The sequence below is a fragment of the Pseudophryne corroboree genome, chromosome 12, assembly GCF_028390025.1.
Source record: "Pseudophryne corroboree isolate aPseCor3 chromosome 12, aPseCor3.hap2, whole genome shotgun sequence".
Taxonomy (NCBI): Eukaryota; Metazoa; Chordata; class Amphibia; order Anura; family Myobatrachidae; genus Pseudophryne; species Pseudophryne corroboree.
In genome coordinates this window covers 138,424,161-138,450,034 of record NC_086455.1, presented here as the reverse complement: position 1 = coordinate 138,450,034, position 25,874 = coordinate 138,424,161, and the positions used below count along the sequence as shown (strand labels likewise).

At 46.7% G+C, this 25,874-nt stretch overlaps 1 protein-coding gene across 2 annotated transcripts in view; it reads right to left on the bottom strand.

The window, feature by feature from the left end:
- Positions 1-289: 289 nt before the first annotated feature.
- LOC134981000 (annexin A2-like) overlaps positions 290-25,874 on the bottom strand; it is a 62,447-nt gene continuing 36,862 nt past the window's right edge. For both annotated transcript variants that reach the window (XM_063948067.1, XM_063948068.1), the window contains 11 exons: positions 24,709-24,805; positions 20,061-20,152; positions 16,141-16,254; positions 15,480-15,570; positions 13,310-13,389; positions 13,168-13,227; positions 12,637-12,727; positions 10,349-10,444; positions 9,062-9,120; positions 8,129-8,251; positions 290-486 (listed from right to left, as the gene is read on the bottom strand). In XM_063948067.1, the coding sequence (XP_063804137.1) occupies positions 424-486; positions 8,129-8,251; positions 9,062-9,120; positions 10,349-10,444; positions 12,637-12,727; positions 13,168-13,227; positions 13,310-13,389; positions 15,480-15,570; positions 16,141-16,254; positions 20,061-20,152; positions 24,709-24,805 (966 nt within the window). In that variant the 3' untranslated portion in view covers positions 290-423. The remainder of the gene's footprint in view (positions 487-8,128; positions 8,252-9,061; positions 9,121-10,348; positions 10,445-12,636; positions 12,728-13,167; positions 13,228-13,309; positions 13,390-15,479; positions 15,571-16,140; positions 16,255-20,060; positions 20,153-24,708; positions 24,806-25,874) is intronic.

Genomic DNA, 25,874 nt, shown 5'->3' with positions numbered 1-25,874 from the left:
ATCTCAACAGTTATTTCACTGAGCTTCTGAATTAAAAATATAAGATACAGGACTACTGCTGGTATAGAGTTTTGTGCAGTAGGCATTACTACGCCATTGGTGATAAAACCCTATAGCACGTTATCGATGATACAGTATATGATTATCTTGAAGGTTGTAGTTATTGCTTTCAGTGATTGACCTAAGCATTATAGTTATAGTATTGTCTAATATCACATTGACCCCTGAATGTACTATGTGCTCCTTTTGTCATTTTCCATCTTAAAGAATAGTTAAATATAAACAGGAGTACAAAAGCTACTTTTAATGACTGAGTACAGTATATGACAGTATGCTGCTGTGGCAATGCATGCATAGTTGTGTAGTAGGCCTCAGGAAGGGCAATCGGATGGGCCACTTCTCATTCTCAGTAGTCCTGTAACTTCAGACGTCTTCTGCCCTACATATACACAGCAATGCAGACCTGTAGTCTCCCTTAGTGTCATCCTGAAAGACAAATTTACAAACCTGTGATCATTTTAAAAGGACACCAATTATGAAAAAAGTTTTGTGTTCTAAATTTTAATTGTAGAGTACTCAGCTATATTCAGTGGTGTATCTATAATAGCTGCTGTGTGTTTGGTGCACACGGGCCCCTGAGTCCAGAAAGGCCCACACCACATTTTGTCAATACTTGCCTCTCCGGAATCCCGGTCACTGGCAGAACCTATCCACAAATGAATGTGAAAATGGCGTGGCAGCCATTTTCCTGGCATTGCGCACATGCTCAGAAAGGAAATCTCTGGGAAAATAGCTGCCACACCATTTCCCTGGAGTTCTGCACATATGCAATAGTCTGTGCTCCTAGTGCTCAGACCTTACTGAGCTGTCGACTAGAGAGGAGGGGGCTAAGACAGAGGAGGCTGCCCACAGGCCTCCTCCTCTGTTAATATGCCCTTGGCTATATTCATACTCACCTACTTTTTAGACCTCCAAAGGTGGGTCCAAAAAGTGACTGCATAGTGGGAAAAGGCGTGATTTACTCCATCATGGCTCGGCTCTTCCTACTAGGTGCACAACCAGGTCTCACTTGATGTTATCTCTTGGTTTTTTTTACTCAAGCAAACTTTTTCAGTCTGTAGGCAATAATATCAGCAAGTGACATACTGTAACACTGTGCCCTGTGCCGGCCATGTTCCGACCATAAGGGTCATTCCGAGTTGATCGCTAGCTGCCGTTGTTCGCAGCACAGCGATCAGGCTAAGAATCGCATTTCTGCGCATGCTTATGCACCGCAATGCGCACGCTCTTTAGTACGGGTACAAAGTCATTTGTGGTTTTGCACAGGTTTTAGCAACGTTTTCATTCGCACTGGTGGCCGCAAGAAGATTGACAGGAAGAGGGCATTTCTGGGTGTCAACTGACCGTTTTCAGGGAGTGCTTAGAAAAACGCAGGCGTGCCAGGTCAAACACAGGCGTGGCTGGGCGAACGCTGGGCGGGTGTGTGATGTCATAAGCCAACCCTCCAACGTTAGAATCAACGCACATGAAGAGTAAGTCCAGGGCTGGTCTTGTTTTGCACAAAATGTTTTTGCAGACCCTCTGCTGCACAGGCGTTCGCACTTCTGCAAAGCGAAAATACACTCCCAGGTGGGCGGTGACAATGCGTTTGCACGGCTGCTAAAAACTGCTAGCGAGCGATCAACTCGGAATGACCGCCCATGCCCCTTGACTGATGATGTCACGGAGGGGTCAGGGCCACCAGCCACGATTAGTGCAGCACTGCCAGGAGTATCCTCAGAATGCACAGCGTGGCTGCACAGACTGCAGGGTACCTGTCTGGAGCAGTAGAGATCCTGGCTCCAGGGTGCTGCATTAAGCACCCTGCTGGCCAGAAGAGGGGACCATAGTGCATCAAAGGTGCTGCCCACGGAGCCCTGCGCTCTGTGCACCACCAGCAGTACATCCATAGTTATGGCCCTGTTATCCGCTAATTAGTGATCATACTGTACAACTATCTACAGTTTTGAAGAACGGTTAGATGTAGGCTTGCCATAATAGCCCTTTAATCCGGTACACCTATGATTTACACAGGTTCTGCAGTTGGTTAAATTCAAGCCTGCATTTCACCGGTTTTAATCAGCCACAGAACCAATGTAAAATAAGAATTTACTTACCGATAATTCTATTTCTCGTAGTCCGTAGTGGATGCTGGGGACTCCGTAAGGACCATGGGGATTAGCGGCTCCGCAGGAGACTGGGCACAAAAGTAAAAGCTTTTAGGTCACCTGGTGTGCACTGGCTCCTCCCCCTATGACCCTCCTCCAAGCCTCAGTTAGGATACTGTGCCCGGACGAGCGTACACAATAAGGAAGGATTTTGAATCCCGGGTAAGACTCATACCAGCCACACCAATCACACCATATAACTTGTGATCTAAACCCAGTTAACAGCATGATAACAGAGGAGCCTCTAGAAAAGATGGCTCACTACAGCAATAACCCGATTTTTTGGTAACAATAACTATGTACCAGTATTGCAGACAATCCGCACTTGGGATGGGCGCCCAGCATCCACTACGGACTACGAGAAATAGAATTATCGGTAAGTAAATTCTTATTTTCTCTGACGTCCTAGTGGATGCTGGGGACTCCGTAAGGACCATGGGGATTATACCAAAGCTCCCAAACGGGCGGGAGAGTGCGGATGACTCTGCAGCACCAAATGAGAGAACTCCAGGTCCTCCTCAGCCAGGGTATCAAATTTGTAGAATTTTACAAACGTATTTGCTCCTGACCAAGTAGCTGCTCGGCAAAGTTGTAAAGCCGAGACCCCTCGGGCAGCCGCCCAAGATGAGCCCACCTTCCTTGTGGAATGGGCTTTTACAGATTTTGGCTGTGGCAGGCCTGCCACAGAATGTGCAAGCTGAATTGTACTACAAATCCAACGAGCAATAGTCTGCTTAGAAGCAGGAGCACCCAGGTTGTTGGGTGCATACAGAATAAACAACGAGTCAGATTTTCTGACTCCAGCCGTCCTGGAAACCTATATTTCCAGGGCCCTGACAACGTCTAGCAACTTGGAGTCCTCCAAGTCCCTAGTAGTCGCAGGCACCACAATAGGTTGATTCAGGTGAAACGCTGAAAACCACCTTAGGGAGAAACTGAGGACGAGTCCTCAATTCCGCCCTGTCCGAATGGAAAATCAGATGAGGGCTTTTACAGGATAAAGCCGCCAATTCTGACACGCACCTGGCCCAGGCCAGGGCCAACAGCATGACCACTTTCCATGTGAGATATTTTAACTCCACATTTTTAAGTGGTTCAAACCAATGTGACTTTTGGAACCCAAAAACTACATTGAGATCCCAAGGTGCCACTGGAGGCACAAAAGGAGGCTGTATATACAGTACCCCTTTTACAAACGTCTGAACTTCAGGGACTGAAGCTAGTTCTTTTTGGAAGAAAATTGACAGGGCCGAAATTTGAACCTTAATGGACCCCAATTTCAGGCCCATAGACACTCCTGTTTGCAGGAAATGTAGGAATCGACCTAGTTGAAAATTCCTCCGTCGGGGCCTTACTGGCCTCGCACCACGCAACATATTTTCGCCAAATGCGGTGATAATGTTTTGCGGTTATATCCTTCCTGGCTTTGATCAGGATAGGAATGACTTCATCCGGAATGCCTTTCTCCTTCAGGATCCGGCGTTCAACCGCCATGCCGTCAAACGCAGCCGCGGTAAGTCTTGGAACAGACAGGGTCCTTGCTGGAGCAGGTCCCTTCTTAGAGGTAGAGGCCACGGATCCTCCGTGAGCATCTCTTGAAGTTCCGGTTACCAAGTCCTTCTTGGCCAATCCGGAGCCACGAATATAGTGCTTACTCCTCTCCATCTTATGATTCTCAGTACCTTGGGTATGAGAGGCAGAGGAGGGAACACATACACTGACTGGTACACCCACTGTGTTACCAGAGCGTCTACAGCTATTGCCTGAGGGTCCCTTGACCTGGCGCAATACTTGTCGAGTTTTATAAACATGTGGAAGACTTCTGGGTGAAGTCCCCACTCTCCCGGGTGGAGGTCGTGTCTGCTGAGGAAGTCTGCTTCCCAGTTGTCCACTCCCGGAATGACTACTGCTGACAGTGCTATCACATGATTTTCCGCCCAGCGAAGAATCCTTGCAGCTTCTGCCATTGCCCTCCTGCTTCTTGTGTCACCCTGTCTGTTTACGTGGGTGACTGCCGTGATGTTGTCCGAATGGATCAACTCCGGGTGACCTTGAAGCAGAGGTCTTGCTGAGCTTAGAGCATTGTAAATGGCCCTTAGCTTCAGGATATTTATGTGAAGTGATGTCTCCAGGCTTGACCATAAGCTCTGGAAATCCCTTCCCTGTGTGACTGCTCCCCAGCCTCGCAGGCTGGCATCCGTGGTCACCAGGACCCAGTCCTGAATGTCGAATCTGCGGCCCTCTAGAAGATGAGCACTCTGCAACCACCACAGGAGAGACACCCTTGTGCTTGGTGACAGGGTTATCCGCTGATGCATCTGAAGATGCGACCCGGACCATTTGTCCAGCAGGTCCCACTGGAAAGTTCTTGCGTGGAATCTGCCGAATGGGATTGCTTCGTAGGAAGCCACCATTTTTCCCAGAACCCTTTCATTGATGTACTGAGACTTGGCTCGGTTATAGGAGGTTCCCGACTAGCTCGGATAACTCCCTGACTTTCTCCTCCGGGAGAAACACCTTTTTCTGGACTGTGTCCAGGATCATCCCTAGGAACAGAAGACGAGTCGTCGGAATCAGCTGCGATTTTGGAATATTGAGAATCCAATCGTGCTGCCGCAACACTACCTGAGATAGTGCTACACCAACCTCCAACTGTTCCCTGGATCTTACCCTTATCAGGGAATCGTCCAAGTAAGGGATAACTAAAACTCCCTTCCTTCGAAGGAGTATCATCATTTCGGCCATTACCTTGGTAAAGACCCGGGGTGCCGTGGACCATCCATACGGCAGCGTCTGAAACTGATAGTGACAGTTCTGTACCACAAACCTGAGGTACCCTTGGTGAGAAGGGTAAATTGGGACATGAAGGTAAGCATCCTTGATGTCCCGAGACATCATGTAGTCCCCTTCTTCCAGGTTCGCAATCACTGCTCTGAGTGACTCAATCTTGAATTTGAACCTCCGTATGTAAGTGTTCAAGATTTTAGATTTAGAATCGGTCTCACCGAGCCGTCCGGCTTCGGTACCACAACAGTGTGGAATAATACCCCGTTCCCTGTTGCAGGAGGGGTACCTTGATTATCACCTGCTGGGAATACAGCTTGTGAATGGCTTCCAAAACTGCCTTCCTGTCAGAGGGAGACATCGGTAAAGCCGACTTTAGGAAACGGCGAGGGGGAGACGTCTCGAATTCCAATTTGTACCCCTGAGATATCACCCGAAGGATCCAGGGGTCTACTTGCGAGTGAGCCCACTGCGCGCTGAAATTCATTGAGACGGGCTTCCACCGTGCCTGATTCTGCTTGTAAAGCCCCAGCGTCATACTGAGGGCTTGGCAGAGGCGGGAGAGGGCTTCTGTTCCTGGGAACTGGCTGATTTCTGCAGCCTTTTTCCTCTCCCTCTGTCACGGGGCAGAAATGAGGAACCTTTTGTCCGCTTGCCCACGAAAGGACTGCGCCTGATAATACGGCGTCTTCTTATGTTGAGAGGCGACCTGGGGTACAAACGTGGATTTCCCAGCTGTTGCCGTGGCCACCAGGTCTGAAAGACCGACCCCAAATAACTCCTCCCCTTAATAAGGTAATACTTCCAAATGCCGTTTGGAATCCGCATCACCTGACCACTGTCGTGTCCATAACCCTCTACTGGCAGAAATGGACAACGCACTTAGACTTGATGCCAGTCGGCAAATATTCCGCTGTGCATCACGCATATATAGAAATGCATCTTTTAAATGCTCTATAGGCAATAATATACTGTCCCTATCTAGGGTATCAATATTTTCAGTCAGGGAATCCGACCACGCCAACCCAGCACTGCACATCCAGGCTGAGGCGATTGCTGGTCGCAGTATAACACCAGTATGTGTGTAAATACATTTTAGGATACCCTCCTGCTTTCTATCAGCAGGATCCTTAAGGGCGGCCATCTCAGGAGAGGGTAGAGCCCTTGTTCTTACAAGCGTGTGAGCGCTTTATCCACCCTAGGGGGTGTTTCCCAACGCACCCTAACCTCTGGCGGGAAAGGATATAATGCCAATAACATTTTAGAAATTATCAGTTGTTATCGGGGGAAACCCACGCATCATCACACACCTCATTTAATTTCTCAGATTCAGGAAAACTACAGGTAGTTTTTCCTCACCGAACATAATACCCCTTTTTGGTGGTACTCGTATTATCAGAAATGTGTAAAACATTTTTCATTGCCTCAATCATGTAACGTGTGGCCCTACTGGAAGTCACATTTGTCTCTTCACCGTCGACACTGGAGTCAGTATCCGTGTCGGCTTCTATATCTGCCATCTGAGGTAACGAGCGCTTTAGAGCCCCTGACGGCCTATGAGACGTCTGGACAGGCACAAGCTGAGTAGCCGGCTGTCTCATGTCAACCACTGTCTTTTATACAGAGCTGACACTGTCACGTAATTCCTTCCAACAGTTCATCCACTCAGGTGTCGACCCCCTAGGGGGTGGCATCACTATTACAGGCAATCTGCTCCGTCTCCACATCATTTTTCTCCTCATACATGTCGACACAAACGTACCGACACACAGCACACACACAGGGAATGCTCTGATAGAGGACAGGACCCCACTAGCCCTTTGGGGAGACAGAGGGAGAGTTTGCCAGCACACACCAGAGCGCTATATATATATACACAGGGATAACCTTATATAAGTGTTTTTCCCCTTATAGCTGCTGTATTATTTAATACTGCGCGTAATTAGTGCCCCCCTCTCTTTTTTAACCCTTTCTGTAGTGTAGTGACTGCAGGGGAGAGCCAGGGAGCTTCCCTCCAACGGAGCTGTGAGGGAAAATGGCGCCAGTGTGCTGAGGAGATAGGCTCCGCCCCCTTCTCGGCGGCCTTATCTCCCGTTTTTCTGTGTATTCTGGCAGGGGTTAAATTCATCCATATAGCCCAGGAGCTATATGTGATGCATTTTTTTTGCCATCCAAGGTGTTTTATTGCGTCTCAGGGCGCCCCCCCCCCAGCGCCCTGCACCCTCAGTGACCGGAGTGTGAAGTGTGCTGAGAGCAATGGCGCACAGCTGCAGTGCTGTGCGCTACCTTGTTGAAGACAGGACGTCTTCTGCCGCCGATTTTCCGGACCTCTTCTGTCTTCTGGCTCTGTAAGGGGGCCGGCGGCGCGGCTCTGGGACCTATCCATGGCTGGGCCTGTGATCGGTCCCTCTGGAGCTAATGTCCAGTAGCCTAAGAAGCCCAATCCACTCTGCACGCAGGTGAGTTCGCTTCTTCTCCCCTTAGTCCCTCGATGCAGTGAGCCTGTTGCCAGCAGGTCTCACTGAAAATAAAAAACCTAAACTTAAACTTTTCACTAAGCAGCTCAGGAGAGCCCCTAGTGTGCACCCTTCTCGTTCGGGCAGAAAAATCTAACTGAGGCTTGGAGGAGGGTCATAGGGGGAGGAGCCAGTGCACACCAGGTGACCTAAAAGCTTTTACTTTTGTGCCCAGTCTCCTGCGGAGCCGCTAATCCCCATGGTCCTTACGGAGTCCCCAGCATCCACTAGGACGTCAGAGAAATGATAGGTGTCCCAGATTCAAGGGATATTATGGCAAGTCAAGTCAGGTGCTGCAAACCATAGATATAGATATCCTATACTTTAACTGCAGCATTAGGGGCATGTTCATCAAGTTTTTTTCATAAAATAATGTTGTGACTGCAGTTCCTGCATAATTTTATAAATTTATACTATGTACCAACAGCTTAATGCAGGAGAGTAGCTGAATCAGAGCCTGTGTTAGAAGGAATCGCCCTACTGTGACTGTACAACTCTACATGTAGGGTTGGCTCATAAGTCAATTTACCTGCAGAGGGCATACTGGCCTACGGTCACTGCACAACCTGCACCCATGGTGGAAGCACCAGTGAACTTCGTATACAATAAACTGTCCAGTACCTGGATTGATGAGTAGAGAGATTTTCCATATTTTTTCCTGTATGCCGCTCGGATGCTCAATAAATCAACCTCACTCCGAGAAATGAGTATACGGATAAGATCCGAGTCTTGGGTTCCCAGACCCTGAATGAGAAAATTAGTCAAGATTATCTACAAAGGTAGAAAAAATGTAAGTAAATGTGAACATTATGTACATGTTGTTTATGTGTATAAAGAAATATAGGTGAAAGTTTATATATATATATATATATATATATATATATATATATATATATATATATATATATATATATATATATATATATATATATATATATGGAATTAAAGAGTAGTAAGCTCAAATGCAAGTTATTTTTGTTTTACGTAGGCCGTAGTGTAGATATAAATAAATTACTACAACACATTATAGCCTGAAAACTCATCTCTTCAGACAAGCCTATCACATTCCAGACCCACCCACATAATCTTCAATGCTTCCCTATCCAGTTACATCCTCTCTGTACAGTCCACATAACCTCACATTTTGTCTTCCAACATTGCTGGGTGATCATATCATACAACCCATTAAGAACCTAGCAATCTGGTGGACCATTATGCAACAGGTACCATCTATCCTTGTGTATCAATGCCTATTTCCCTATAGATTGTAAGCTTGCGAGCAAGGCCTTCCTACCTCTATGTCTGTCTGTCTTTGCCAAGTTTTGTTCTATAACTTGTTCTAATTGTAAAGCGCAACGGAATATGCTGCGCTACATAAGAAACTGCTAATAAATAAATAAAATAATAAATAATAATTATAGCAAGTAAGAGCTCAACAGGTTGCAAGGCTGTGAGAGTATTTATGATGACCATCGAGATGTTATTTGTCCTCCCATAAACCGTATGATGTGTCTGCTTTAGGATAACGAATTAATAGCACAGAGAAGCCGTTACCTTCATTGCATTGTACAGCCTGTCCGCGAAATAGAGCGGGGTGTCTTTAGCCACAGCCACTAAAAGTATACAGAATCTCACATTACCATGTGACAACCATACGAATATTCAGCAAGTTAATAAGTTATCCCACATGACATGTAAATTTGTGATGGCTACAGACTGTCTTTTGCATGTATGTGTTGGCATGTCAATATATGACATTCTACTTATCCTTGTCATCTACAGTAACTCACAGCAAGCTATTAACGTCTGTGCTAGACTCCGATGCCTTACTGTAGCTGTACTGCCTGGAAGTGAAGTATTTTCTGAAATAGTTCTTACTGTATATACATTTTATATACATGTCTACCACTGCTTATATTACATCATTGCTTAGAGACACCTCCCTGCAGCAGTTGTTAATGTTACATCCCATAGTAGTGCCCTAGTTCACAATATGTCAAATAGTATGGCTGCCCATACACATTATGCAACACAGGACCCCCAATTCACATTATAACACAGTGATATTATGCAACACTATAATGCCTACACTGCATAATGGGGGTCATTCTGACCCGTTCGCTCGCTGCGTTTTGATGCAGCAGAGCGAACGGGTCCCTACTGCGCATGCACCGGCGGTGTAGTGCGCCGGTGCATGCCAAACGGCTGAGGCGATTGCTGGGCGGGAGGGGGCGGAACAGCGGCGTTTGGCCGCCGCTTCGTGGGTTTGGTCCGGCCAATGCAGGCGTGGCCGGACCGAATGGGGGGGGCGGGCCGCAGCGGCTGCATAACGTCACATGCAGCCGCTGCAGGCCGGGGAGCGACGAGTAGCTCCCTGCCAGCACGCTAAAGCTGCGCTGGTCGGGAGCTACTCTTGAAGTGCAAGGGCATTGCCGCTGTGTGATGCCTTTGCACTTCTGCGGGGGGGAGGGGGGGGGCACTGACATGCGGGGCAGACTAGCCCTGTGGTGGGCATCCCCCCGCATGTCAGTGTGAATGATCGTAGCTGTGATAAATTTAGCACAGCTACGATCATCTCGGAATGACCCCCATTGTGCCACATTACAGTACCCAAGTTCATATTATGTAATGTTATAATGCCCTCTAGTTATTGTATACCACATTACAATGAGCAGGCCCAGGGACGTAAACGGATATACAGATGGAGGCGCACTTATCTACTGAAGTACAGCGTGACAACATGTTGGATCTACAGACACAAAGGATAATAATACAACTTTCCTCAGATCACTGACACAATCTTGTCCGTGTGAACGTGTCAATGCAGATACAGGTACTCACCTAAGGTCAATAAGGATTTTTGGAAATCTCCTTTGAAATTCTTTTTAATACTTTCCTCTATATCCACAGAGGTAGAGTTCTTGAAGTGGTCAAACACTAGACTCCAATATGAGGAATGGTTAGTAGACAATATGTGCCACATAAATATACAATCTGATTCATGAGTCACAAAACTTTTGTATTACCTACTTGTCCTGTGTCCTATGGTTATTAGGAGAATGGTCAACGTGTTCACAACAGTTATACTTGTAAACAGACTTAACGATGCTGCAGCTATTATCAAAATCATTTGTATAGCAGCAAAAAATGGTGAAGCACTGGACAGTCAGAGAGACAAATCATATAAATCTAATATTCTAAAATTGGACCCTGCTCCCACATTAGGTGTAAAATGCTCATGGGAGCCACAGCAGTGATGACGGGATAGAAGTGGACCAGTCATGGGTGGTAAGTATAACGGGATGGAAAGAATCAGGAATGGGGTGAAGGACAGTGACTAAGATGACTCTGGTCCATTTACAAGTTGCACATTAAACGGTGTTAAATATGACCAGCTTGTTAGGTGTAATAATATCAAAGTTGCACAGGGAAAGTAGGACTCTGGTGTTGGGGCACTGTTACAAATAAAATTGTTTAAGACAGTTATAAAATCAAATTTTGATTGTGACGCGTTAAAATCAGGTAATAACCATAACATAGCGCTTGTACAATAATTATTCATTATGTACAGGTATACACAAGCTGTGTGAGACAATATGTGAACAGAGTATTTGAATGGAAAAACATGTGAAATATGTCACTCAAGTTTTGAGTGGTTGCAGTAATTCTGGATAACAAATATCCTGCAAATCACAGTGGTAGTTGGGTTTTTTGATAAAATGAAGACTGTGAAAGAGAGAAATGTGATTATAATCGCAATGTAGTATGATCACTGTGGACATGTGTGTATATTGACCCGTTACATACATGAATTTACAGTTATAATAACCAATGTGGTGGGTCTCCCAACAGACAGCAATCCTGGTCAAAATTGAAAGTTGTGCAGAGTCTGGTAACGTGTGGTAGGCACTGGCGTATCTATAATGGGTGCAACGTGTGTGGTGCACAAGGGCCCCTGAGTTCAGAGGGGGCCCACACCGCACCCATTACTTCTATACTTACCTTTCCGGAGTCCATCGGTGACTGTGTGTGGGCCCCCTTCTCTCCCGTAGCCGTCACCGCCGCTGCTAGTGCACTGAACGCCAGATACTCTGGCACAGTGCCAGAGTCTACAGGGCATGCGCAGGACTCCGGAAAGATGGTGCGGCGGCCATTTTTTCGGAGTCCTGCGCATGCGCTGTAGACTCTGGCACTGTGCCAGAGTCTCAGCGCTGACAGCGGTGGTGATGGCTACAGGAGAGGAGGGGCCCACACATGGAGTCTGCGCACGGGTCACCTCCTCTCTAGAAACGCCCCTGGTGGTAGGTGTTCTGAAACTAGAACTTTGTGGGCCCTATAGCAACATTTTAATGGGGCCCAATGCTTCTAAATTGTTCTCTCTCTCTGCAGCTGTTTTTCATTGCTGCCTCTTTTATACCCCAAAGTAGAGTTCTACATATGCGTCTACATATACTATTGCTGCAGTTGCACCAAATGGCGCTTCTTGGTGTGCCAGGTTCTATGTGGCTTGGCTTGTGCTGAGCATGTTTTTGGCCCAATGTTTGACTTAATGGCAATGTTATGCGAGAAAATCACTTCATGAAACTGCACTAATTAATTTGATGAGCACGACTGAGCCTGAATCTTTCCATTTCATTTAAAATTTCCCTCTTTTCTCTTGTCATTAAACCTTGTCCTAAGCGATCTGCTACCGTTCCTAGTGGCTCTTTGAGGCAGCTTGCCCTCTTGCTTTTCCCTTGTCTCTCGTTCTGTTTGTGTCACTGGGCAGCACACGTGTGCACCCCCAGTGGCACTTTCTTATAGTACACCTCCCACCTTTGCTCCTACACCCGCCATTGGGTTAAACTCCCAGTCCTCTGGGGTCTGTGGTTTCTCCTTGCTCCCTATGTGCAAGCCCGGGAGCACTTGCGGCTGACGGTTCCATGACTCCTGCAGATGCTCCTTCACTGGCTGTGCTAACTGATGTGCCTGGTGAAGCCTCCAGGACCAGATTTCCCTTTAAAATTATGGAGGATGAAGGATGAGGGCATGGTTGCATGGAATGCGGCTATCAGTCCATCTGGCTGCATCCCATTCTACCGTTCCAGGTAAGGTTAAGACAGTTTCCACATTACTTATGCTGTAATTACCTCGTCTAAGATGTCCTTGGCTCCGTTCTGTAAGGATTGTGATCCATTGAGCACTGTTGGAAGTATTCTTAGGTCCCAATTCACTCAGAATCTGAGAACAGTAGAATTCAATACAAAACACTGTATAGGGGAGTGCTATCAGACACAGCAATTACTGTAATGACTGGCTTGCTAGACACGTCAATGCATTATATGAGTGCTACATATCACTGCATTATAGGACCACTAAACTCCAAGTCTAGATTTTCACGTATGAACTATGAAGACAAAATACTGCAGATTGTTCAGTGTTACAATATGTAGCGTCTTTGCAGCAGATCATAGAAGCCGGCAAGAGGCGCCTGTGTACACAACACAAGATGCCTCCTTTGGCATTTGCTGTCACGCAGACGCTGAGTGCAAAGACGCAGTGGCTGCGGCAATAGCGCTCTGAATCAGCCCCTATGTCTGCTTTATAGTGTTAGAGATGACATTACCAGCATACAGCACTAGAGTGAGCACTAAAACATATATCTGCCTAATAGTTACAACCTTAGAATCCTGCTCAATGAGTCCATAGTCAATTATCCCAGAATCCTTTTCTCTCTTGCCCTAGAAGAAAACACACATTTTAACTGCATATTATGGGTGCGGACATTATGGAAGCTGTAAAATATTCTGCCCTGATTGTTACCTTGGCCAGTGCTAGGAGAAGGCCTGTGTATGGCTCACTTGTTTCTGACATAATGTTTTTCTCCAGTTCAGTTTTATATTCTTTGTTGGAAAGACAAAAACAAAAATAAGAATCTCTTTGCCTATGACTAGAAGCTGCTATCACTGACTACAGCAAGTGTAAAGCTGCTGTCACTGACTACAGCAAGTGTAAATCCGCTATCACTAACTACAGCAGGTGTAAATCCGCTATGACCAACTACAGCAAGTGACGTAAGCTGCTCTCGCACCAATTGAATACAAGCTATTAAGGGAATTTGGGGTTATGACTGTTGCAGATTATGCAGAATATTTTCATTATGGGCAATGAGGAATTATGGTGGTCATTCCGAGTTCGCTCGTTATTTTTTTCTCGCAATGGCGCGATTAGTCGCTAATGCGCATGCGCAATGTCCGCAGTGCGACTGCGCCAAGTAAATTTGCTATGCAGTTAGGTATTCTACTCACGGCATTACGAGGTTTTTTCTTCGTTCTGGTGATCGTAATGTGATTGACAGGAAGTGGGTGTTTCTGGGCGGAAACTGGACGTTTTATGGGAGTGTGCAAAAAGACGCTACCGTTTCTGGGAAAAACACAGGAGTGGCTGGAGAAACGGAGGAGTGTCTGGGCGAACGCTGGGTGTGTTTGTGACGTCAAACCAGGAACGACAAGCACTGAACTGATCGCAGTTGCAGAGTAAGTGTGGAGCTACTCAGAAACTGCAAAAAAGGGTCTATTCACAATTTTGCTAATCTTTCGTTCGCAATTTTACTATGCTAAGATTCACTCCCAGTAGGCGGCGGCTTAGCGTGTGCAAAGCTGCTAAAAGCAGCTTGCGAGCGAACAACTCGGAATGAGGGCTATTATGTACACTACTGCCTACACACTCCTGGGAGAAAGAGTTTCACTATGAATTTATAGCACAATTCTCTCTCTCTCTCTCTCTCTCTCTCTCTCTCTCTCTCTCTCTCTCTTTCTCTTTTTAGTTTTAATTTATGACGAAAACCTGGATAGACTTGTGGGGGTAAATGTAATAGCCTGCAACTTGCAGGCAGCTGTGAGATTCCAGCGAGTATGGTCGATGAGTGGAAGTGGAAATCGTTTTAAAGGCACTACCAGCCTGGTTTTGCCTTTTAAATGATTGTCACTTTAAAACATTGGGCAGATAAGGCAATAGCTCAAAGCTACGCTTACAGCAGACTGCATGGCCAAAGCTCTTCCCAGATCTACTCAGTTACTGCCCCTACCCCACATGGTAAGCACCAGAGGGTGCACTTCATGCAGACTTATTCTTGCATCTTCAGCAGCTGTCTGGAAAAATCCGATATAAGTGTATGATCTGTGAATTACTGTGCAGGGTAAGCCCATAGCTTTTGCCCCGGCACACTTTGTAGGATACACAGAATAAAGAGAAAATGCAGATGCACACTCTCAACACTAAGAACCCTGCTCTTCAAAGCATCTATACAATTAATACAACTGTGAGGGTTGTGTGTGTACATAGCAATTTGTTTTGAAATATACTTCTAGGGACTGTTTATGAACTATGGAGACAAAAAGAAAACTTAATTTTTGTCTGTTTGTCTGTCTGTTCATTCCGGCATCACACAAAAACTACTGAAAGAATTTGGATGGCGTTTTCATCATAATATAGCTTAGTGACCAAGAAAGAAACTGAGGTAAACTGCAAATATTGTTTACAAAGATATTTTGTGATCAGTGTGTACAATATAAAATATACATCCAATATTAGATAGGCACTACTGTCTTTGTAAAATTAGTTCTTCTGAGCAGTAACAGAGATCCATGTGAGCGAAGCCATGAACCTTTAGTATGTTAGGGACCCACGTGTTGAGGTCACCTAGTTGAGGTAAGTGGGCCCATATTTTTGCCTAAAATTATGCTAAGAACCTCAATTTTATTCCATGTAAAATTACAGAGTTTATTATAATTGCTCCGATAAGCAGTCGTCTCAGTGTTTAGAATGTGCAACTGCATTTTCTCTTTTTTTCTGAGTGGCACTACAAGTCTCAGCATGGTAGCACCTTTTATTATGTTTAGAATTAGGGTGCGCAATTCAGCCCCCCTCCACCATACACTTTGTATGATATACAGGTGAGTGACACCATAATGATAAGGGTAAGCTCTCTTACCTTGCCTGTAGCATGTCTGTATCTCTCTGAGCTGTTCATTTGATCTTGTGGAAAGGATTTCAGTCAATGTGGCTTCATCTGTTCCTAAACCCTGCATCAGAGAACACAAACACTGGTTATTATGATCTAGACAAGTCTGTTTAACCTCTTTCCACCTTTACCCCCCTGCAACTGCACAGTTGTCTTTTATGTCTTTGGACTTCAAGATATAAAGAGAGTCATATAAACTTTAATATAAGTTACATTTTGTATTACATTTAATAAATACTGAAGACTAATAATTTTATTTTTTTTTGTTTACTTATGGACATCTACCTTATCTGTGACATTGGATTACTGAAGAAACTGTTTGTTAAGATTTAAATTTATCCCAGAGTTTCAATCTGGAGCAGTGTAGTAACTTCAGCAGCTGACTGGATAAGAGCCACAACCAATCCAAGCAAACCTCCAGAATTCTCAACCTGTACGATAACTGCCTGAATAACCAGGGATTGCCTGAATAACTGGTGATTGTTCAATTCACCAGCACTGGTGACCATAAGAGGGACAACATGACATAGAGAATTGGACCTTTAGTAAACTCTGACGTCGACAAGATGACCGATTGGAAGATAGTTTAACACCCAGGAGGCTGAAGGAACCTCAGAACCAATCTGCTCACCTTCATTGCTGCTTTCAGTTCCTGTGCATCATAGGCAGCTGGAGCCTTCAGCAAACCAATGATTACCTTCTCTAGATCTCCAGAGAGAGCTTTGCCAATGTTCTGCAACAGGTCCTGCAGGATGAGAAGTAAACATTTTGAAACAATTTCCCCAAAGTTTAAAACCAAAACCAAATGTTAAGTGTGATGTGTGTACGGGATGCGGTCAGGATGCCAGCGGTTGGGTGCCGGTACTCGAAATCCTGGTGCCGAAATCCGACATGCGGGCAAAATGCCGACTCCAGAACTCCAACATCACTTGGTTTTGTGAGAAGTAGGTCATGTCAAACTAATTTGATTAGCTTCTATGAGAATGTAAGCGACAATTTTGACCAGGGTAATCCAATAGATGTGGTTTATCTGGATTTAGCAAAAGTTTTCGACACTGCCTTACAGGAGGCTGTTTTTCGAATTAAGGGAGCTCAGTATAGGAAACACTATTTGTACTTGAGTGAGTAAATGGCTGTATAACAGCGAGTGGTGGTTAATAAGATGTTTTCCACCTGGGCTAAAGAAATCAGTGGAATACCGCAGGGTTCCATGGTGGGGCACATATCTATAAATGATCTAGGTCTAGTACAATAGGTCACTGACTGGAAGTCTCTCTGGAACAGGATCCAGCCTGGTGCCCAAATCAATTAGGCTCCGCTTACATAGCGGGTCAGGGCTGGCAACTTTGTTGCAGGAAAAGAAATGCTAGCCTGTGGGGAAGGGGTTTTCAGGGAGGGTTGATAAGTCCCGTGGCCTGCGGTTGCTGCCGGCATTATCTAAATGGAAGGATGTGTCGATGTCCCTCAGACAAGAGACATCCTTCTGTGTTTTTTGTTACCCTGCAAATAAGGTATTAGCATGCATAAAAAGGGGAATTGAGGGAAGAGAGGAGAGTGTAATCCTCCCCCTGTATAAATCATTGGTACGATCGCATCTTGAGTATGTGTACAGTTCTGGGTGCCAGACTATAAAAGAGACATATTAGAACTTGGAAAGGTCAGAGGCGAGCTACCAAATTGATTAAGGGGTTGGAGACACTGGACTATGAGGAGAGGCTTTCTAGGTTAGATATGTTTACACTAGAAATGAGACGACTAAGAGAAGATATGATTAATACTTAAAAATATATAAAGGAACAATACATGGAGCTATCAGGTGATTGTTTATTAAGAGACCTCTACACAAAACACGCAGATACTCACTAAGGCTTGAGGAGAGGAAATTTTGATTCTTCACTGTAAGGGCTTTATAAATGTGTAATTCACCGCCGGAGAAGGTTGTAATGGTGGACTTAGTCAATGTGTTTAAAAATGGGTTAGATAAATTTCTAACAGAAAAAGATATCCGAGGATATAGCCTTTAACCAGAATAGATTAGGGAATATAATATAATTCAGGTTGAACTCGATGGACTACTGGTCTTTTTTCAACCTCACCAACTATGTTATTATGTTACTTGGAATCCCAACGCCAAAATCCCGACCACCAACACCCCAGCACTACTACTGGAGGCGTTATGTGTAAGCTGCGCTTCTACCGGGTTTATTATGTGTAAGCGGCGCTACTACTGGGGGCATTATGTGTAAGCTGTGCTACAACTGCGGTGTTATGTGTAAGCAGCGCCACTACTGGGGGTGTTTTAAATGGGGGTACTATTGTGTGGCTACGCCCGTTCCTTGTGAGACCACATCCCTTTTTCGACGTGTATTGTCCCTTTGTAAAGTAAGGGGAGGGCACAAATTTATAGTTTGCAGGAGGGCGCTGATCACCCTAGCACCAGCGCTGTGCATGGGTATATACCAGGAGGATACATTTAATTTGACTACTGTCGGGATCCCGGGGGTCAGGATACCGACGCAGGAATCCTGAAAGCCGACAATGCCAACAGCCAGAATACCGGCGCAACCGGACTATTCCCACTCGTCACCCATAGAGTGGGAATAGATCCTGTGTTGAGCGCACTGAGTCACCAAGCCCACAGCATGGCGTGCGCAGCGAGCCTTCAAGGGGACTTGTAGCGCTCGCCCGGCTGCTGGCATTCTGGCGGGCGGGATGTCGCTATCAGGATACTGACAGCTGGCATCCTGTCCGCCTGCAAATCATATGTAAACTTACACCAGGAACCTCAATGGTCTCCAAATAGCAAGAATACGCTCTAATCTCATGCGCCCGCTCTGCAAACTGAAATCATGGCTGGGTATGAAGAGATGCAGGAAAACTGGCAACAACTCTAAATGAAATATATATATGGCGGCTTTCACTATACCGACAGCTCCATCCCGTCTGCCGGAATCCCTTGCCACGCATTGGGCCCGGTTCTATTCCCACTCCTTTGGAGGCGTGGATCCACCAACTGAGTGGGAATAATGTGCCAGTGTCAGGTTTCTAGTTGTCGTTTTATTGGCGGGGTGTCAGGATTCCGGCGTCGGTCTCCTGAACTCCGGGATCCCAACAGCTGGTAAACTGACTGCATCCCTTCAGACATGGGATTGTACTAACATGGAGCTTGGTTCAGGTCCCGATGGTAGTGCAGCTCATGCCGACAAGTACCGGTCTTTGGTACTTTGCGCATGCACCGGATCATACAGCGCATATGCAGGTCAGGTCCGGTGTCACTGGACGCACTATGGCTACAGATTGTCAGTTATTGACGGTCTGCTGCCATTTGAAGGCGGTAACGGCTAAAATTTCCCAAAATGGAAGCATGCCATCTCCTTTTTGGGGGAGTGCTGAGGCCGGGATCTCCATCGGAAGACAGAAATTGTGTGACCTCTTTGTTGGATCTACGGTGGCAATCATGTGTGACCACATGGGTCATGCAGCCAGCTGATGGTGTCGCAGATGAACCGCTGCGTCCAAGGACACAGCATGGGTATCTAATGCAAGCAGGAGGCGTCTACTTATATCAGAGGCTTCCTGCTGTATTACCATACTAATGCCTCCATGTAAGCAGCAGCAACTGTAGCACCTCAGACCACATCTCCCTCTGGTATTCCTGAAATTGAAATCTCCCCAGAAGAGCATGTCACGTCAAGATTCGGGTGGAGGCACTAATACCTAGAGAAGTACAATGGGGGTAATTCCAAGTTGACCGCAGCAGGACATTTTTTAGCAGTTGGTCAAAACCATGTGCACTGCAGGTGGGGCAGATATAACATTTGCAGAGAGAGTTAGATTTAGGTGGGTTATTTTGTTTCTGTGCAGGATAAATACTGGCTGCTTTATTTTTACACTGCAATTTAGATTGCAGATTGAACTCACCACACCCAAATCTAACTCTCTCTGCACATGTTATATCTGCCTCCCCTGCAGTGCATGTGGTTTTGCCCAACTGCTAAAAAATATCCTGCTGCGATCAACTTGGAATTACCCCCAAGGTGAGAAGCATTGCAAAGGGGAAGAGTTTAAATACACACCATTACCCAGAAAACCCAGGTAAAGGGTTGACACAGTGCGGCAGTACAGATGATGTACTGGTTAGCATTACTGCCTCACAGCAATGAGGTCATGGGTTCTATTCCTACCATGGCCCTAACTGTGTGGAGTTTGTATATTCTCCCCGTGGTTGCGTGGGTTTCCTCTGGGTATTCCAGTTTCCTCCCACATTCAAAAAATATACTGGTAGGTTAATTGGCTCCCAAGAAAATTAACCCTAGCGTGAATATGACTGTGAGTGTATGAGATAGGGAATATCGAATGTAAGCTCCACTGGGGCAGGGACGGATGTGAATGGCCAGATATTCTCTGTACAGCGCTGGGGTATATGTGTGCGCTATATAAATAACTGGTAATAAATAATCTGTAGCAGGCCCGTTGTCAGTTGACAGTCTAATACTCACTGGGATATGTTTTAACAACACAATGAAATGAGTGGAGATCTCTTGGCTGTACCTGCTGAACCTCCGTCTTGTACAGCTGAAGCACCTCTTGCCTCTGATCATTGTTGAGCAGAGTCACTACGTCAATAAGTGTTCGCCAGATCCCTGTCAGTATTCAGAGAAAAACAATTAAAATGATTAGATGGCAACGTTCTCAGTCTACAAACTGTGTAATTTCCTTTTATTTTCTGACATTTACATTATGTTAAAATGACACCTGAAAGTTTATTTTTTTTGCTTTTAAACCTAGTTGAGAATTAGATCTCCCTGCACTTACTACGCCCTGCAGCCATTTAACGGGGGTCATTCCGACCCGATTTATCGCTGCAGTTTATCCCAGCGCATGCACCGGCGCCACAGTGCGCCGGCGCATGCGGATGGCTGAAGGACTTCGTTCCCTAGCGATAGCCTCTGCCTGATTGACAGGCAGAGGCGGTTGCTGGGCAGGAGGGGGCGGCATGGCGGCGTTTGGCTGCCGTTTTGGGGGCACGGACCGTGCGCGGGGGGGGGGCGCAGTGGCTGCAGGACTTCACACGCAGCCGCTGTGACCAGGGGCAGCGAAGAGGTTCTCCTGGCCAGTCGCAGGAGCTGCGCTGGCCGACAGTTACTCCTCAAATGCAAAAGCATCGCCGCTGTGCAATGCTTCTGCATTTCTGCAGGGGGTAGGGGGGCCGTCACTGACATGCGGGGCAGACTAGCCCTGTGCTGGGCGTCCCCCCGAATGTCTTGAGTGCCAGATCGTAGCTGTGCTAAATTTAGCACAGTTACGATCAACTCGGAATGGCCCACCACATAGTGCCCTATTGCGGCCGCCTCTGAAGAAAGCCCCAGAAAAATGGCAGCACCACCACTTTCCTGGAGATATGCACATGCGCAGGCCCGGCGCTACCCACTCAGCAAAGGGATGCAGTGCAGGGAAGCGCTGTGCTGGAGAGGTGCTCTCCCTGCTCTGTATCCCTGTGCTAAGGTCCCCTGCTGCTGCTGCCGGTTGCCGCTTTGCTTGTCATACTACAGACACAGGCAGAGGCGCCGGCAGCTTGAAGAGTCCGCACCCCCTCTCCCTTCAGCAGTGTTGTGGATGGTGAAAGGGGCAGGCCTAAATGGGCATAGGGGATGGAGCTACTACTGGGGGCACTAAGTGTGTAATCGGCGCTACTACTGGGGACACTATGCGTATAAGCGGCGCTACTGCGTGCGGTGTAATGTGAATAGGATTGTGCTACTGTATGGATTCATTTGAAATGGGGGTACTATTGTGTGGCCACGCCCCTGTGAGACCACATACCTTTTTTTGCTGCGTGCTGTCCCTCTGTAAAGTATGGGAGGGCGCAAATTTATCATTTGCAGGGGGGAGCCGAACACTCTAGCACCGGCCCTGCACATGCACAATGAAAAAATTGCCATTTTTTTCCTGAGGTATGCCTGGTAGACTCCGGCACAGTGCCAGTGCCTAACGTGTGGATCCCCCGACACGAGATGGGAGAAGGCACTATGACCCAGTTACGCCACTTCAGTCACAAATGGAGATGCAAATGAAGGGCGTACAGTACTGCGCAATCGCAGATTCTTGCGTAAGCTTGGTTCTAGAGCATGTGCATTGCAAAAACACGCAAGATGCAGACTGCATAGTGGGGTGGTCTTCTGTATGCCGGCGGTCGGGCTCCCAGCGCTCAGTATACCGGCGCCGGGAGCCCGACCGCCGGCATACCGACACTTATTTTCCCTCGTGGGGGTCCACGACCCCCATAGAGGGAGAATAAAATAGTGTGGCGCGCGTAGCGCGCCACCGTGCCCGTAGCGTGGCGAGCGCAGCGAGCCCGCAAGGGGCTCATTTGCGCTCGCCACACTGTCGGTCAGCCGGCGGTCGGGCTCCCGGCGCCGGTATGCTGGTCGCCGGGAGCCCGACCGCCGGCCAGCCATAGTGAACCCGCATAGTGTAGTGTTTCCTGCATTACAGCAAAGCACTTTAGACTAGGATGCAGAAGCAGTGCTGGGAGTAGTTTTACATGAATCAACATTTGGTTGCCTCGCAATCAGCTCCCATCACCTTATCTGACTTTTCCCCAGAAGATATCAGTTTAGTAATAATCTTTTCTCACAGAAAGTCAAATATCCGGGTGAAGCAGTTAACACGGGTCCTTTTTCTGTGTGAAAGGGCTTCAAATTCCCAGACTTCAACCCAGGAATTTACCAGGGTCGGAGTCTCAGGAATTTCGACCTGGATTGACCCTTTCACACAGACGAAACACTCGTGTTGATCCGCAAATTACTGGGTAAAAATTCTTGACCAGGTAATTTGCTTTACTGTGTGAAAGGAGGGCAAGGCAGGGACCGGCAAAACTACCCGGTACTCAAATGCAGGGTAAAAGCCAAGCTTTTCAGACATTTCTGTCTCAAAAGGCTATTACATAGGTTCTAAAACTATAAGGCTATTCAGGGTTGTTAGCAACCAAAAAAAGTAAGCAATTGGGCAAGACCATAGGGGTAATTCCAAGTTGATCGCAGCAGGATTTTTTTTTAGCAGTTGGCCAAAACCATGTGCACTGCAGGGGGGGCAGATATAACATGTGCAGAGAGAGTTAGATTTGGGTGGGTTATTTTGTTTCTGTGCAGGGTAAATACTGGCTGCTTTATTTTTACACTGCAAATTAGATTGCAGATTGAACACACCACACCCAAATCTCTCTCTCTCTGCACATGTTAAATCTGCCTCCCCTGCAGTGCACATGGGGGGTCATTCCGAGTTGATCGCTTGTTATTTTTTTCTCGCAACGGAGCGATTAGTCGCTAATGCGCATGCGCAATGTCCGCACTGCGACTGCGCCAAGTAAATTTGCTATGCAGTTAGGTATTTTACTCACGGTTTTTTCATCGTTCTGGTGATCGTAATGTGATTGACAGGAAGTGGGTGTTTCTGGGCGGAAACTGGCCGTTTTATGGGTGTGTGCGAAAAAACGCTACCGTTTCCGAAAAATACGCGGGAGTGGCTGGAGAAACGGAGGAGTGTCTGGGCGAACGCTGGGTGTGTTTGTGACGTCAAACCAGGAACTAAACGGACTGAACTGATCGCAGATGCCGAGTAAGTCTGGAGCTACTCAGAAACTGCTAAGAAGTGTATAATCGCATTTTTGAGAATCGTTCGTTCGCAATTTTGATATGCTAAGATTCACTCCCAGTAGGCGGTGGCTTAGCGTGTGCAATGCTGCTAAAAGCAGCTTGCGAGCGAACAACTCGGAATGAGGGCCATGGTTTTGCCCAACTGCTAACAAAAATCCTGCTGCGATCAACTTGGAATTACCGCCCATGTGCACTGCAGGTGGGGCAGATGTAACATGTGCAGGGAGATTTAAATTTAGGTGAGTTATATTATTTCTGTGCAGGGTAAATACTGGCTGCTTTATTTTTACACTGCAATTTAGATTTGAGTTTGAACACACCCCACCCAAATCTAACTCTCTGTGCATATGTTACATCTATCCCACCTGCAGTGCAACATGGTTTTACCAATTAGCATAATTTTTGGTTGGCTAACAACTCTGAATAACCCTCTCTGTCCTCATTACCCCACACAGTGCATGTTTTTCAGGTCTCCTCACAGAATCACAGGTGAAATAATTATATCCACATATGGATCTTCTAAAATGTGTCAGTGAGTAATGAATACACCTGTGCACCTGCTGAGTGACCTGTAAAATGTGAACTGTGGATCTTATTCAGTAAAGATTGCAAAATTTGTGATTCGCAATCTGTCCGATTATCGAACAATTGCGCATGTGCAGTGTTCGTATTGCGCATGCGTGAGCAAATATAGCGTCTGACATTGCATACAGATTGTGATCGTAATTCAACCGCTGTTTGACGGACAGGAAGCCGGCATTTTGGGGTGTGTCTGAAAAAAATGCATGCGTGCCCAGGCGTTTTTAAGGAGAGCCTCTGACATGAGCGATGACCACTTCCAGCCTTTTGTGTCGCAAAAATTGTGGATGACCTTTCCTGGCGCAGATAGGAAAAATCTTCGATGTTCCTGTACTTGCGTATGGTTTTGCGATCAGCCCGCACATTGCGATTCATTCGCAATTTTTGCAATGGGACTTTTTTCTTCATTTCTGGGCGACAATTATTTGATTGCAGAAACTGCTACTTAGCAGAAACTGCAATCCTTACTGAATAAAGTCCTGTGTAAGATACTGAAGGACGAGTTTGAGAACCTATGGTATATAGGGGTTCATTCTGACCCGAACGCACGCTGCAGTTTATCGCAGCAGTGCGAACGGGTCAGTACTGAGCATGCGCCGGTGTTGCCTTGCGTTAGCCTCTGCCTGATTGACAGTCAGAGGCGGTCGCTGGATGGGAGGGGGCTGGATGGCAGCGTTAAGTCGCCATTTAGGGGGCGTGGTCCAGCCAACGGAGGCGTGGCCAGACCGCTGGCAGAGAGTTACTCCTCAAATGCAAAAGCATCGCCACTGTGCGATGCTTTTGCACTTCTGCTAAATTTAGCACAGCCACGATCAACTCGGAATGACCCCCATAGTGAGAACATACACTAGAGAGAGTTTTCTATACAAATCCAGAAAGATTTCTAAATTTATTTGGAAGCTTAAAGCCTTTACTGATTCTGAGTGTACAGCACCAGTACATCAGCAGCTGGTAAACATAAATACCTTTGCTTTCCAGTGTCTCATTAATTTTCTCAATGTCAGCAGCCGGTTCAAAATTCTTCAGTGGTTTAATTGTGCCCAGAGTTCCCCAAGCAGCCACCTATTGCAAATAAGGATAAAAAGAAACAAGTTTAAAACTAAAATACACACATTGGGCTGTGGGCCCGCCGCCCTATGTACAGTAAGACTTTATAAAAAAGTGTCCACATTTAGGGTAGGGGTGTGGGTGATTCAATAACCCATGATATGTAGGAACCTCAATGGTTATTTATATCCTTGTGAAGTTTTGACTAACTTATACCCCTTTCACACCACCTGAGGCAAGTTGCACCCAGGAGCCTGACGTGGGAGCTCCCAGGGTGCGACCCGCCTCAGGCGCCCCGCCGCTGTCTTCAACCCGGCATATTGCCGGCTTCGTGACGCCGGCGGTGATGGCACTTGGAGATCACATGATCTCCAAGCGACGCCCATACACACACAGTGAACGGGAAATGGGTCGCGTCAACCCGGCTCCCGTTCACACCGCACAATGGCCCTCATTCCGAGTTGTTCGCTCGTTAGTGGTTTTCGCAATGGAGCGATTTGTCGCAAACTGCGCAGTAAATTTGCCAAAAAGTTAGGTATTTTACTCACGGCTTAACGAAGAAATTTCTTCGTTCTGGTGATCGGAGTGTGATTGACAGGAAGTGGGTGTTTCTGGGCGGAAACTGGCCGTTTTATGGGTGTGTGCGGAAAAACGCTGCCGTTTCTGGGAAAAACGCGGGAGTGGCTGGAGAAACGGAGGAATGTTTGGGCGAATGCTAGGTGTGTTTGTGACGTCAAACCAGGAAAGAAACTGACTGTACTGATCGCAGTGTAGGAGTAAGTCTCGAGCTACTCAGAAATGGCAAATACATTTTTATTAGCAATTATGCGAATCTTTCGTTCGCAATTCTGCAAAGCTAAGATTCACTCCCAGAGGGCGGCGGCTTAGTGTGTGCAATGCTGCTAAAAGCAGCTAGCGAGCGAACAACTCGGAATGAGGGCCAGTGAGTCGGGCTGAACACGAGTTCAACCCTGCTCACTACCAGGGTTGAAATACCGGGTCGCTCGACCCGGTATTCTTCCCCTGGCGTCTTTCAGACCGCACAAGAACATGGGTTATGCGCGCTCATGTGCCAATAACCTGT